Source organism: Aotus nancymaae, unplaced genomic scaffold (assembly GCF_030222135.1).
Source record: "Aotus nancymaae isolate 86718 unplaced genomic scaffold, 86718_ANA_hifiasm-v0.15.2.pri h1tg000011l, whole genome shotgun sequence".
Lineage (NCBI taxonomy): Eukaryota > Metazoa > Chordata > Mammalia > Primates > Aotidae > Aotus > Aotus nancymaae.
The window spans coordinates 71306393-71322757 of NW_026988422.1; the positions used below are offsets into that span (position 1 = coordinate 71306393).

At 36.3% G+C, this 16365-nt stretch overlaps 1 protein-coding gene across 7 annotated transcripts in view; it reads right to left on the reverse strand.

The window, feature by feature from the left end:
• Positions 1-16365, reverse strand: part of GALC (galactosylceramidase) — a 130678-nt gene that overhangs the window by 2263 nt on the left and 112050 nt on the right. For all 7 annotated transcript variants that reach the window (XM_064375113.1, XM_064375109.1, XM_064375110.1 and 4 more), the window contains 6 exons: positions 15615-15704; positions 14811-14897; positions 12256-12406; positions 10125-10305; positions 6040-6203; positions 4551-4627 (listed from right to left, as the gene is read on the reverse strand). In XM_064375113.1, the coding sequence (XP_064231183.1) occupies positions 4551-4627; positions 6040-6203; positions 10125-10305; positions 12256-12406; positions 14811-14897; positions 15615-15704 (750 nt within the window). The remainder of the gene's footprint in view (positions 1-4550; positions 4628-6039; positions 6204-10124; positions 10306-12255; positions 12407-14810; positions 14898-15614; positions 15705-16365) is intronic.

A 16365-nucleotide genomic window follows, 5' to 3' on the forward strand; every position in this document is an offset into this window, starting at 1 on the left:
CCTATTTAAGGTTTTCATTAAGGAGCCTCTGCCCAGCCAGAAGAAAAATAATTAACCTTAGTTTTTGTGTTTTGTTCCCATGAACAGAATATCACTTCAAAGCCATATGAAGCTCCCACTCTAAAGCGGGAAAAACAGTAACCACCAGTTAAAGTGATGATGGGGCAGGGTATGGTGGGTGGAAGAAGGGAGGAATCTATAAGGTGCAGCTTACTGGTCACTCACAGGGAAAGAAAAAAATTACACCTTCCTCAGAAGGTTGCCATTCTACTTAACTCAGTGCCTGGCACATGGTAAATAACAAATCTCAGCTCTTATTATCTTTATGATAGCACATTTATCAGCATATATTCACAGCATACTAACTACAGCCAATCATTTAAAACTAGCTACTCTCAAAAGGCAAAGAGCTCAAAGTTCAAAGCACTGGGCCAAGAACCAGAATAAATCCGCTTTAAGTCTTAGCAGTATAATAATAATGGGCCTTAATTTAGTTCTTTTATTTTATGCATGGAAACACTGAGGCTTAATAAATTTAAACTCTGCTTTATTAGGCAAAAAAAAAAAGAAGAAGAAAAAGAAAAAAAGGAATAAATTAAAACTCAAAGTCACAGATTTTTATTCCAAGTCCCCTAGCTCCAAATTGAGAACCACATTCCTGTGACTACAGACCTGCACAGCTATCTTCAGCTCTCAAAGTGCTTACTGAACATCTTCTGCTGCCATGAAACACTCAATATTAACATCGAGCCAAGGGACTCACCACACAAAGCATATTAAGCATAAAACCTGTCTAACAGGACCTCATCTCTCCTCATTCCCCAGGCTTCAGCCACCCCGGCCTCCAGGCTGCTCTTCACACAATGTCAGCCACACCTGTCTTTTGTACCAGCCAGTGGTCTGCTCAGATTGTTCTTTCCATCATTCAGGTCTGCACTCAAGTACCACCTACTCAGTGAGGTCTTTCCTCATCTCCCTGGTTACAGAATAAGGGTAACAGAGCTACTTTATTTCATGATTCTATTTTTTTTTCATAATCATGTATATACTTATTTACAAGTTACCCGTCTCAGGATAGGCCTCAGCAAACTATGACCTACAGGCCAGCCAACCTTTTTTTATAAATAAAATCTTATTGAAACATAGCCACATCCATTCATCTACCTGTTGTCTATGGCTTTTTTCTCACTACAACAGCAGAACTGGGTAGTAGCAGCAGAGATCACATGGCCCACAAAAATTACTATCTGGCCCTTTGCAGAAAAAGTTGCCAACCCCTGTCCTAGAAGAATATATGCTCTAAGAAAGCAGGAATCTTGTCTGTCTTGTTCACTGCTGTACCCCTAGGACTTAGTAAAGTGCATACAGTAGGGGCTTAATAAAAATGTGTTGAATAAAAAGAATGAAACATATTTAACCCTCAAAACAACCTCACAGAAGTTATCCCCATTTTACAGATAAGGAAACGGATACTCAAAGAGGAGAAATAACTTGCTAGAAGTCTCAGTATGTGTTAGTAAGGAAATATGAATGTTTGTCTGTCTGGTTTCAAACACTCCTACTCCTAAGAATATTAACTTAATTCATTAAGTGCTTACCACATATCAGGCACCAAAATTTCATATATATTTTCTCATTGAATCTTCATAAGAAAAGTGTTCTTCATGATATTATGGAGGGGAAAATTGAAGCTGTGCAACATAAAACATAGTAGACTTCAAAGTCCATTGTGCTACCCACCACGCAACAGAGCGGGGGACAAGTCACCTGACATGTGCTAAGAAGAATTCAACAGGTGGCTGATGGTCAGTGACAAAATCCTCACATTAGCTATAATTTGGAATATGGACAACATAGAAGATGATTTTTTTTCATTTATGCATAAAAAATTTATATGTCAAATACTGTTTAATGCACTGGGAATTTAAGATGAGCAAGAAAGACAAGGTCCTTGCTCTTATGGAGCTTATCTTCTAGCAGAAGGAGACGGACAGACACACGCACACAGTTAGAGCTAAAGGGTAGTAGCATGCAAAAATTAAAGCAGGTCAAGGTGACAACGGATGCCTGACAGACTACTTTAGAGTAGACAGTTGCAGAAGACCCTCAGAGCATGTGGCAAAAAGTTGAGATTCAGTTAAGCAGCAGAATGCTAATAGTTGATGAAACACAAAATAATAGGAGTAAGGGAGTAAAGTGGGTGCAAGCCAGCAAAGTCTTATCCAACCCAGTAGCAACACAAGAGCCAATTTCTAAAAGTAATGAATCATATTATATTAAAGACACACCAGAAGAAATAGCTAAAGTAGTGAAGAGTGGCTGTATCAGAAGTACAGAACACAGACTGGGGATCATGAAGAAGGAACATGAGGTGAGGCAGGAGGCAGCTGTTTTCAATAAGTCCTGTTGATATTTTAACCAAGTATGCAAAGTATCTAAAGAAAATTTAAAATTTTTTTAAAATCTCATTCATGATTTCAAAAAAACTCAGAAAATTACTAAAACAAACCTAATCAAAAGTGTGCAAAAATAAAACTGAAGGACATAGTGGCAAATCTTAATAAATGGTGAAATATAGCATGATTTTGTTCCTATGTTCACTCATAGAGAAACACATTATTGTAAAAAAAAAAAAAGTTATTTTTCCCAAATTGATGTATAAATTCAATGTAATACCAGCAGCATTTTCAAGTAATTGAAAGTTTTTTTAAAAAGTCAAATCGAATAATATATATAGTGGAATAGCAAAGATAATTTTGAAAAAGAAACAATGAGGAAGTTGCCCCATCAGATATCCACTCATTCATTTACCAAGCATTATTTGGGCTCTTGCTCTGCCTGGCTGTCAGGCACTTTTCTAGGTGCTACAGAGCCAGCAGTGAGGAATATGGAGAAAGGCCTGTCACTAAAGGAGCTATGTGCTAGTGAAGGGAATAGGATAAACACATAAACGATCAACAGAATATGTGCGATGTCAGCTTGGGATAAAAGCTTTGGAGAAAAATAAAGCAACAGAAAAGAGACAGAGAGTGAGATGGCGCACTGTTTTCGATCAAGTGGTCAGGTAAGAAAACTTTGAAGGAGGCAAAGGAGTAACTGTATCATCAAAGCTTTTAGAATGTGAACACAATTAAAAGTGTGATTTTGGATAAGAGAAAAATAGCAATGTGGAGAATAGAGAAAAGTTCAGAAACAAGCATATGTACCATGTGCTAATTGTTACCTTTATACAAAAGGATAGTCTATTATAATAAATGATGGCTATCCATTTTTCAAAAAATTATATTCAATACTTCCCCTTACAATTCACAAATAAATTCTTGATGTATTAAAGACTTACACATAAAAATAAATCCTAAACTTTGTTTAGTTTTGGGGAAAAAAATGTTCCTAACCTTGAGAAGCAAGAAGGCCTTATTTAAAACATGAAACACAAAAGCAATGAATAAAAGGTGAAATATTTGACAGTATCAAAATGTAAAGCTTATAATCATCAAAAATATCATAAGCAAAATTAAAGTACACATGGTGGAAGCGCACAGTTGTGACATATGCAACAGACAACAGGTTACTATCTAAAATACATATAAACTTCACATAAATTTGTCAGAAAAAGACAAAAAAGTGAAAAGGCAACTTCAGAGAAGAGAAAATATAAATAACCAATAACATTAGATGTGCAAGTTCCCTAATTATCAAGGAAATATAAATCGTACCTATGAGTTTGGAAAAAAATCTTTGAATTCAATAATAGTGAATATTATTATAATTGCTATAAAATGGCTATAGTTTGGCTAGTGTGGCTACATCCAAATCAAATCTTCAATATACATACTGTAAATGCCAAAAAAAAAAATAGTACTGTCATTTTTGGTGGTTGATCGAGAAGAGAGAACGAATTCCAAAATTATTGGAATCTGATTTTTAATTTCTATTGCAGCCTAAACAAAATTGTGAGAGAGCTATCTCGGGAGAGACCAGCACATCATACATAAAAATTTTCCCTGCACAGCATCCCTTGGAAGCACTGTCAAGTAGTAACTCATGATCACGCAGTGATTTTGAGGAACATTTTATATTATACTAAAATTAATCTGGTATTTTCTTGGACAAAAATATTCATGCAAACCAATTTCTAAAAAAACTATGCTTATAATTGAAAACCAAATTATTTTTAACCATCAAAAATAAATGTGTATAACTTTGCTTACATCTATAAGCTCTATGTACAGTCTTAGTTCAAGCAAACTTGAAAAAATAGTTCAATTACTGACTTTATCAATTATGCCTCAGTTTAAAAAACAAAAACAAACTTTAAAAAAAATAGTGACCTGATAAAGTCAACTGCTGATGGTTCTCATGTAGGTTACCTTTACCCTCACACACATAACCATGCTAGGGATGAGTAGTTTCCTGGCACCAAGGCAGATTCCTTGTCTCTCTTCAGTATGTGTCACACTTTCCCCCCCTCCTATTTTACAACAGACAATTCTAGAGAGGCACAACAAAAGAGCATTTTACCTCCAGATCCTCCAATCAGCAATACTTACCCTAATAGTTAATGTGAGTGTATACCATTTTTTTGCTGTAACTTCAACATGTCCTAAAGCATATATAATCCATCCAGCTGTAACATAAAAAGATTATCCTAATAGTTATATTTTTGAGATCTCAATCACAGAATCATATAACTTAGTGGGATTCTCTAGTGGCATCTGTATGTAGTAAAGTCAGCCTTAATAGAGGTCTATGTCCCTTAATTCCCAGATCTACAACTGAGTTAAGCCAAAACATCTTTCATTTAGCCATGCATTTAATAGCATATACTTAGATCCTACTCTGAGCCATATACTATATATGAGCTCACCAAAGAACCAGTGAAATAAACTGAAAAGCCAGTGACAGACAGTATGAGGTGTTAGCATCTATAGTTTAAGTATACATTTATACATGACTGGATTGAATACGGAAGACAAAAGAGAGAGAACATAAAATTTCCAGCCAGTCTAACTGGTTACATGGTAATAGTATTAACTTAGAGGGAGAAAATAATAAGTTAATTTTTTGAATTACTGTTATTTGAATGCCTATGAGAACCCCAGGATTAAGTGTCAAGTAGGCAGTTTAAAACAGACAGTGGGGACTGCAGACACAGATTTAAATTCCTAGTTCCAGTTCTACCACTAACTAGCTTTGAGCCATAGGCAAGTCAATTAACCTCTCTGGCTCTCTGTTTTCAATTTCAGTATCAGTGAGGTAACTTAGATTGGTAATGCTATGAATATGTAACTCTTGTTCTAATATCCTTACTACCTTCTTCCTCTTTAATTTTTATTTTATTTATGGAATCAAGGCAAAAAGCAGCAAAATTTTTTTAAATTAAGGCAGGAAGAAAACCAAGAGACTGAGAATCAAGAAAAGCCACCACACCACCAGTAAGGTCTAGTTTCAAACAAGTGGTACGTACCAAAACCAATCTGAAGTGAACATAGTTTAATCTGAACATATTGGAAGCACCTATTCTGGATAAAATATTATCCTACCTAACACAAGGGCTGTAAAGATGACTGAGAAAAGTCAAGTTATTTTCAAGCATTAACTAAATTCAAAAATGAGATTTTTCCATTTTAAGCAGGTCAATCCCTCTTCTTGTATTTCCATAAGTACAGCAGCAACATTCTTATACTCGTTTTTATTTATAGTGTCTCCTAAGCATTCTCTCCCTACCACCTCTACCTCAGAGGGTTCTGATGCTATCTATGCAAATCCTATCCTCACAGCCCAGCTCAACTCTACAATACCCTAAAAAGCTTTGTACAATTATTTCCTCTTTCACAGAGCTGCCCCTTCTCTAGGAATTAAATAACTTTCTATAATTGTAAACTATTTGGTATTTGCTTACATCTCTTCTCAATTAGATGTCCAAGCACCCTGGGCTGAACTCTTTTATCACTCCCACAAATAACAAGTAGGTGCTCATAGTAACATAGCCCATGGTAAGTCATATGCTATTTAAAAAAAAAAAAAAAAGTCACTTACCTAAATCACCTGTAACCCTGTAAGATCCGTTTGCAAAAATCCAGAAGAAAATTCCTCTGGCACTTCTAATCAAAATACCACCTTTATTTACTCTTCCTGCAATGAACACACCTCCTGTGTCAGGGGTCTCTATGTAAACATCACACTTTATAGTCAGATTGGTCCTGCAAAATAAAACGGTTGATTAGCACTCTTAAACTATACCCTCTCTAACATAGTACAGATATGTCATTTCACAGCACACGCTTCCAAACTTCTAACTGAGGTCAGAAGGTGATTTGCTGAGCCTGTGCCTGTAGCAGAGATGGGCTTCAAGAATCTTCATTGACAACAGTTTTAAATGTTACATGACTTAAGTCATTTCACCATCTCTTTAAATGATTACTGGACAATAATAGTTACGATTTTTAAGTTTCTTGAGAAAATATTTTATTAAAATAAAACTTCTCATCTTAAGAATTCAATATTTTAAAAAGCCACTATTGTCTATGAACACATAAAAGGTAAAAGTTCCACACAATTCTGAGGAAAAGTGTTTATTCAAATTTCCATCAACAAAGAGAGGCAATGAAGGCAATGCTAGGAGCCTCTGGGAAAACATAAGCTACTCTGGGGCCAATTTTCACATTTAAATATAACAAAACTTTAAAACTCCACAAGAAGAGATCTAAAATTATTTATCTGCAAAACCCAGAGTAGACTCTCTAGGAGGGCTTCTTAAACTCAGTTCACTGGCCCTACCCCACAGCATGATTCAGTAGATCCGGTGCAGCCCCTTGAACTTGCATGTCTAACAAATTCCTAGGTGATGCTGATGCTGCTTGTCCAGGAATGCCACTTTGAGAACCATTTTCCCGTATGAAGTATCTGTCTATAAGGAAGCAATAAAATCCTGGTTCTAGGCTCACTGATCCACGAAAGTCTATCAAAAATGGGAAAAGATTCAGCCATCCAGGGACTACCAGAGCTTTTACAGTGAGCTCTCCTCCAGGTTTCCTCTTACAAATGCTACCAGGTAAAACACTTTCCTTCTGGGATGCTACAACCACCCCAAACCAACATGATCTCTGAAAATATTTCACTTCCTACTCAGTATCCTAACTGCAAATGGAAAGAAACAGGAAAGCTTGCACACAACCAAGTCATAAATCAAGCAATATATCTCGTGTAAGACTGAAAACACCAATAAATTTATTCCAGAAATGGGTTGGGGGGAATGAGATCTAGAATTATGTGGCCTTTACATTCCTGTGTCTTTTCAGTGAATTTTGCACAGTCAAATTTTACTACATAAAGGAAAATATTACAAAAGTACCTGCAACAGTACACAGTGAGGACAAGCCACACTTAATTATCTAAGCAGAGCTGGGCTACTTTACAGGAAGATCAAATGCTAAGTAATTCAAGCCCAGTCTCTCCTGTCCTCTGACATGAGAGGAAGTTTTCTCTCCACAGATTATCACCAGCATGAAACCACTAGCAATTAACACTGGTACTTATATTCCTTACCTCCTTTCTGGTTCATCACAAGTTTGAAAGTGTTACAAGTATCATCAGCACCCTAAAATTATTCTTAGAGTTGGAATGAGAAAACATTAAACTTTTTCCATTTTTATATACCACATTCCACAATCAATGATTCTTGCATCAGAACTTGCCAGGCAATTTTGTAGATAATGATGAAATGGAATAAAAGTGTGGTTTATTCTTCCATAGCCACAATCTCTCAGTAATGCTGAAAGAACAAAAACTAGCTAATATATAAGGCAACTTTGATCAAAGAGAGAGTTCAGCTGTGTGCAGGGAAAGGTAATTTTGTGATTGTCTTTAAAGAATTCCAATCAATGCACACTATCAAGATAGAAGTAGCCAGCTATAGTACAATCTACCTGTATAATCAAATTACTGTGCTGGTACATAACTAAATCTAGGTATAAGAGAGGAAGTTCTACTCAAAACACGACTCTAAAACCTGTGGGTAGTGTGCACACATTGAGATTGAGAGTAGATTTACTAAAATAGCACTACAGATAAACTAAACAAATTTCCCATTTCCTACCTTTCGGAAGGAGACAATTAAAACGAGGCTGTGAGATGTATTCCAAAGAGAATGGGCTACTGAGTCATACAGACCCAGCTTCTAGCCCTAGTTCTGGGGTAAATCTTACCCCAAAGATGATGCAGTTTCTCAGTCTGCAAGGTGGGGATGATGATATCTCCACCATGAAGTGGTTGCATGGGAAATCCATCAAAGTGCCTAACATTACCCAATTTTTATTCCCTCCTTTTCCCACAATAAGTGGGCACAGCAGCCAGACAACAGAAATGAATAAGGGATTTGTGTGGACCTCTGTGCAGATCTGGCTGCCTCAAATAGAGGATGGAATACTGGAAAATAATGCATAACAGATGAGACCAAATTATAAAGGGTCTTGGAAATCAGGCCTAGAAGTGGAAAACACAGGAAGCAGGAGAGAATGACTGCATCTGCCTGAGCAAAGGAATAACATGCTGAAAACAGGGCTTCAGAAAGATGAAAGCAGTCCTTTCTTGACACACTTAATTGACACTTCCTGGTTCCTTTCCTTTCAGAATGTGTCACTCTCTCTTCCACACCCTTCCCCATCTCTCTTCCCCACCTCCCTACCCACTGCAATAGATCCTAGTAAAAACTGAGTATTGCTATTTAAATTGTGTAGAATCTTCAAATATATGAAGATTTGGGGGAGTAAAACTTTGGATGGTGCTATATCTCATTCTATACTACAATTAAGGGGCTTCTCAATCTTTTTGGAGTCTGAGCCAGAAATAGGAGAGTTTGAGTTTACAAAGAACCCTCTAGAATATTCATGGGCATGGGATATAGGGGTTGTCACAGAAAAGTTAAAAATTTCCTATGGTAACTTCAAAACTGGAGATCAAAACAATGGGGCTCATGCCTTGTACACTTAAACCCAGCCACTGGACTTACAATAATACCATCAGTCACAAATGAAGATGTCACGAACTCCACTACCATAATCAGAAAATCTAGGTAAAGTTTCCACCTCAGAGACAATGGGACAAGCAGAAATTCTGCTGTGTAAAAACACAAGCCATGAATGTCATCCTAAATTAGGAAAGAATTCTTCACTAAACCTCAATAACTCTTCATAGTGCTATAAAGGTTCCAGGGACTCTAGATAACTAAAAATTTCTTGAGACTTCTGTCAGAGTTTGGGACTAGAATCAGGATTTCTAACTGGGAGTAAGGCACTTCAGGAGGCATAAAGACTTTCTGCACACTCCACAGACAGGGAATTCAAGGCTCTTCTCAGAATTCTTTTCTCTTCCCTCTCTAGTTTCCAAGCTTTGGATATGGCTGTTTGGTAGCTCGGTATTATTAATACTAGCTCTAAACCTGGAATGTTTATATTTTTTTTCCACAGTGGAATCATGCTAGTTGCAGGAAAAAATGAAAAGAAATACGTAAGACAGGTATAATAAGTCAGCACATAGAAATTCTGTAACTAAACTAAAGGGGAAGGGAAAGTTTTAGTTTGGCATTATATTTTACATGAATAATATAACTTGTTTCTTTACCAGATGCCTAAATAAAAAGTTAAATTCACTAGTCAACTAAAGCTAATCTGCTTTTTTCTATTGCCATCTACTGTCACCTGGTAAATAGATTTTTTAATAAGGCTAAGACAGTGTAATTCTATGATTGTTCCACTAGATGGCAACACCAGATCAACAAATCAACTCCAGCAAAACAAAAACGCCTCACGAATCAGTCTGTTTATAAATATTAAATTATAATTGGGTCCAAAAGTCCTCAGTTTTTATAGTGAAATAAAATTTCTCCTGTAATAATCACTATTATACAGGGCAAATATGAGTGAAGGACACTGAGGCAGCAAAACAATTTGCAGCTTTGTGGTCATCATAATATTCAATAACTCTAAATTTTTTATTACATATTACATATCAATTAGGTTCTTAGACAAGGAAGACTATTGAAAACTCTTCACTTCAAAATGTACCTGACAATATTACAAGGGTATTTCAGCCAGATCCACAGAGAGAACATCAATCTTACATACCAGTTGTAGTCTCCTATAATAGTGATTGTGTTGGATGCATCGGCAGCCCACGTAATGGGTCTCTGGTTGAGAACTTGGCGTAGTGTGAAGCGATGCTCTCCAGGGTCTTTAATATTTGTAAAATATTCAAATACACCAGTTTGATCAGCAAAGTTTGGAGCTTCACTAAAAAATGGGTAATCTGTTCAGAACACAGAAATTCTCTTAGTAACAAATCCTTCAGAAGCTCTCCTTGCTGATATTTTACCGTATATCTGAAACACTTCTGAAAGTTTTGAAATAAATAAATAAAAGTTAAACCAAAGTTTAGGGCCCAGGATAATAAAGATATATGAATTTTTGTATCATCATTACTAAATATCAGGATGATGGATTTGACATATAAATGCTGCATAATATTTAATACAGGCATTTGGTGTAGAGGAAAGGTTATGGGTTTTTAAGTAAGTAAAACCTAGGTTCAAATTCAAGCTCAGTCTGTCACCCTGGACAAGTTATTTAATTGTCTTGCATCTAAAGTTTCTTCATTTCTAGGTTTGCAAGAGGACAAAAGAATTAAAGAAAAGATAACATGTACATAAGCCAGCACCTGGCAAGGGCTCAATAAGCTTTATTATTTCTAATATCTGTCTAATAAGCAAGGTTCCAAATCATGGGTCACAATCATCTGCCAAAAGAGCATGAGAAAGGTATACTATATCAAGCTTAAAATTTACACATTTTCTTCTACTTCTAAACTGGAGCAAAACCAGCTTTGGACCTAAGTTATCAATCCCTTTTTAGTTTTACTAGTCTACAATAATGAATGCTGTAGAGAAGAAATTTTAGTTGTAATATCTTATAGCTATTTCCATCTCATGCTTTTCCATGTGTTTTTGCATTCACTGCCCCATTTGAGACATTTAGAACCCTATCAAGTATCTCCAGAGCCTGGCATAGAATATTTAACTTTAGTTTTAAATTTATATCATAGCTCATAAAGTATTACATCTTAGATTGGAAGGTTTAGAATTGCCTCTTGGTCTTCAGGGTCACAGAATATTGTTCTTGGTGCTGGCAGAAGTTCTTCAATCTCATTAACTAGGCTATAGCCCACATAGATTTCTCACTTACTGAAGGCAAACGTCACCTTTGCTGAACCAACTGAGCAACAGATTGCAAAGACCCTGCATTTCACAAAGTTAATGGATTTATCTAAGAGAGATATTTCAAAGAGTTGCAGAAAAACAAACCACCAAGCTAAGGGTCACTGTTGCCTGTATTATAGCTGAGATGACTCCACTACATAGTTCAAAAAGCCAATACTCTAGCCAACTAGATCATTTCCTGAGAAAGGGAGCTGAGACCCTGCAGCAGTCACTGGGAAGGGGTGACAGGAGTGTCCATCTTTGGTGGAACAAGCAGCTCTGCAGCCAACAGGAGGTTTAAGAGATGCTCCAGCAATGCCAGTTTCCTCCCTATTACTCTCCTGCTGCTACAGACTTTAGAAGCAGATTACGAAGCCACCTGATCCTGTCTGTGAGGCCCATAAACCTATAGAAAACCACCGACTGGTCAACAAATTTTGTTACTTACTGACTAGGAATATAACTACAATGACATCTTCTAACTTTTTTCCAAGTGGTTTTCCTAAATCACCTATAACCAAAGCTCTTCTAGCAACTTTAAGAAGAGACCTCAATAAAAAACTCTGAGGCACAAGATGGTTGGATCATGAGTTGGATCACCCAAGGACTACAGAACTGCCCATAAGCACTCAGTTCACTAGCACTGCAGAAAGATATGAATGTGTCTTAACCTCCACACAGAAGGAAGATGTCAGTAATGGCTAATGGGTTAGTAGCAAAGTTATAAAGTTTAAGTTTCACCAAAAAAAAATTAGAATTAGAATTTTCATTCTAACAATGAACTCTATATTTTTTCTGAAACGGAAAAATACAGGGTCCTCAAATTTAGATTTACCACAAAACAATACAGAAAATTAGGCCTCCTTTTACCACAAATGAGATTTAGGAGCTAAATATATGTGCTTTTGACAGCTGCTCCATCATGCACCCAGTTTGACAGGTAGAAATCAACCCACCACTGTTAAACATCAAGACCAAGTTAAGTTTTAGTGAAAAACACTCACCAACATCAAAATCATCCTTATAGGTACTTGGGAAGGGCTGGGATTTTGGAGGCGGCGGGTAGCTGCCTTTGCGACCAGTGGTGAGAGTGGTGAGTGTGAACAGCTCATCTTCTTGCAGTTCCAGTGTGAAACTGCCATTGCTGTCGAGGAGCTGAAGAAGAAGACACTACTGTATTCAAGACCAGGTGCTACAGCTCATCTCATGTGGACAAAATCACTTTTTAAAAAAACTAGCTTAAAGTAAAGTCCTAATCATTTCTGTGAGAACTTCCTAAAGACTAGTGAAAACCTCACCAATACCAAGGCCCTTGGAATCATTTTTTCCTAAGTATTTGAGAAAACTTTGTAAAATTATGCTTTATAATTTTAAACAACTTTAATTCACAGAAGGAAGGACTAAATAATCTCAAAATATATTTCTATTAGCCTATTCTTTTCCATTACACAGTAAGTTCTTTAAAGCTTGAATATATTCAATACATACAACTAAGAGACCTGCTTTTTTCTCTCTCAGAACGTTACTAAGGTAGAAAAATCCATAAAATATCACTGTTGACCCAGCTGTTAATCACAGAAATCCTTTTACAATTAAGAGAGAAAATCCCTGCTCATTTTATGTTCAAAATATATTTCAACTAGCAAGTTAAGCTTGACAACTTAATCTCTTTAAGCCACAATCTCATCTACAAAATGAGGGAAAAAATATATACCTCGTAGACCTGCTGTGAGGAGATTAAACCGGATAATGCTTTTAAAAGTGCTAAGCTCAGTGTGTAACCAATAGGAAGCGCTCCCGGTATCAAAGCTGTTCTACGCTAAATGCAGACCTCTGAAGACATCGGAATCCCTTGCATAATCAATGAAGGCATTAAATCTATGTCCATTTTATGAAATTTGAACAGTTTTTTCTACTTTGAATTAAAGGAGTTATGTTCCTTGTTTTAATGGTGAATTGATGATCAGATCTATGAAATACCTGATGTTATATGCAGGTTCAGAAACAACTCCAAATGACATTATTTTTCTTATGGGGAAAATCAATATTATTATGCTATTCCTAGCAATGTGTTATACAAAAAGTAGAAACTTCTTTTTTCAGAACTTAATATATAATAAGGTGTTTTATCACTGTTAGTGACTAGCTGATTATCAGAACATTAATAATAACAAGAAAAATTTGTATATTTGTGTCAATTAAGTGAAATAATGTGCATGCTTGGGCCAATTCATTCTTTGAAACCTTTCCTGAGAAACTACCATGGCCGATGCACTGTTGGAAGCACCTGGGATATAAAGCTAAATAAAGCAAGGCCCAGTCTTCAAGGTGTCCGGTGGAGCAGGAAAAGTGTTTAACTCAGTAAGCACACAGCTGGAGATGAAAATGAGCTAAGACTGGTGAGGAAGCTTCAGAGGAAGAGACACTTGAACTGAGTCTCGAAAGATGACAAAGATGAGGAGAAGCCATTCTAGGCCAAGAAAACAGGTGCAAAGTCACAGAGGTAAATAAACATGCATGCTATGCTTTGAAAAATGTAAGTTTAGTCCGTGAAGAGAGGCCAGTTTAGTAGGACACATATCTAGGAAGAAGACCAGCCTTCTACCTCCTGAGAGGATAATGAGGGCCATGCGCTACACTAAGGAATGTGAACTTCTAAGAACATAATCACTGAGGTACTCTGAACAAAGTGGTCACAAAAGTCAGATCTGCATTTTCAACATATCACTCTGCAGCCGTGTGGTGGGTGACCTGGAAAGTCAGACTGGAAAAACAAGAGGCAGTTTCTGAAACCCAGGAGAGAGATAAAGAAGAACTGAAACGGCCGGGTGCAGTGGCTCACGCCTGTAATCCCAGCACTTTGGGAGGCCAAGGCTGGCGGATCACAAGGTCAGGAGATCAAGACCAGCCTGGCCAACATGGTGAAACCCTGTCTCTACTAAAAATACAAAAATTAGCCAGGTGTGGTGGTGTGCGCCTATAGTCCAAGCTACTCAGGAGGCTGAGGCAGGAGAATCACTTGAACCCGGGAGGTGGAGGTTGCAGGGAGCCGAGATCATGCCACTGCCCTCCAGCCTGGGCAACAGAACAAGACTCTGTCTCAAAAAAAAAAAAAAAGGAAGAAGGAGAAGAAGGAGAAAGGAGGAGGAGGAGGAGAACTGAAACAAGAAGTAACAGTGGTAATGGAGAAAAAGGAGTAAGAGAAATTTCTGGGCACAATCATCTATACTTGATCACTAGTAGGATACAGAGGGTGAGTGGGAAACACAGATAGTCTCAAATGAGACTTAAATTTCTGACCTGGACAGCCAGGTGGTGGTGTCACCATCCATCAAAACAAACTAAATGTCTAAGAGTTGAATACATCTATAAACACACAAACTTCTATGCTGCCTTGAAGAGAATTTCTATTAAAAAAACCAGTTGGGAACAACTTTACTATGTTGCAGCTACAAAATCAATTATAAAATATAAAAACAAAAATTCTTAATGAAATTTCTGTTCCCTTATTGTTTTACTATTGGAATACCCAAAACATACGAATGTATTTTAAAATTACCCATAGAGAATCTAGCTGCTTAAAAAGGAATCTTTCAGATGATTTTCCAAGTTTGGTATACCACACCTGTAGCTCTGGTATTTCACTCTAAAGAAAAGACAAAAAAGCATGGCTGAGTAATTCTTCACAACCTCTTTGGGGATTTCCAAAATCAGTACCAGCAAGAATGTACCAATGACAGTATGTACTCTATCTTATTTACCAAAAGAACCACCTCAAATACTAAATAGTTATATTTTTAAAAATAGGAAAACATTGTTCTAGCAAATACTTTATTCTCTAAACACTAAAGAATTTTGGCAAATGATAAAAAAAATTATAGTATCTTTGCTTCAAAAATATTCATTACTGTACCTGTGTAAAAATTTTTAAATTAATTTTCTGGAATTAAAAATTCTTATGCCATTAGTAATTAGAAGCTGCTGTTTCTCGATTCAAACCTAACAATTCACAGAAATAGCAAGTATCTGGTACTTTTAAAAAATTATTTTTGGTATAGAATACTGTAAATATCAATGCTTGAAAGTTCCCTAGACCACATAATGCTTCTACCACCAAGAACAACTTTCTTGCAAGTGACTTTGAAAGTGTTTCTCAAAGTCACAAAGTGTTTTACCTCCTGCTGGCTTCTGTCTTGTTGGAATAAAGGAAGTCAGAAGACAGAAGACACCAGGGCCTTTGTCAATTCATATGCAAACCTTTATCAGTTCATAATATAAGGCTTCACTTAAGAACTACTGGCCTGCGATAGAATATATAAATTCTTAAATCGAAACCAAAATAAAGTTATACATATTTACTTACAAAAGATCCCTTGAGAATAAAGGTAGCAAATTGTTGTGACACATTGAAATAAGGAAGAAATGGCCGTATACACTTAGAATGTTTATGACTCTGAAAAAAAAAATCACATACATTATACAAATGATGTATAAGCTACCTTAGGGGAAAAAGAGTTCAATAGTTAATGCCCAAGATTAACAGAAATGACATATACTAGGTAACAAACATGAGTTTATTTCACATTTTTAAAGACGTTTTTATAATATAATCTTTACTGAATGTGTGTTGTATGTTCCTAGTCAAATACAAAAGTTCAATGGCACTTCAACTGAATCAAACTTTGAATTCATAGCTAAACTGTAGAGACATACATGGCACTCAGATTAATTTTGTGTTATAACTGTTTTCCAACTAAAATACATCAAATAAAAAGCAAAAGAAAAGATTTTTCACTGAAAAGACACCTCATCTAAATATAACGTTCGTTCTCATGTAAGAAGTAAAATTTTGTGTGTGTGTGTGTGTGTGTGTATCTGCAGTATATATAGATGTCAAATACACACTAAGGTCAGCTAAATATTTGTAACAAATAGTTCTCACACTGCCATCATTTTTTACTAAATACTCACTACTATGGGCTGGGATCAAATGAAGTATGAGACCTAATTCCCACTTTAAAAGATTCCACAGTCACAGAATACTTTAGTACACAGTTCTATTTCAGGCTTTGCCAACAATTAAAAAATTACTTTCATAATCACAGATTTCAATA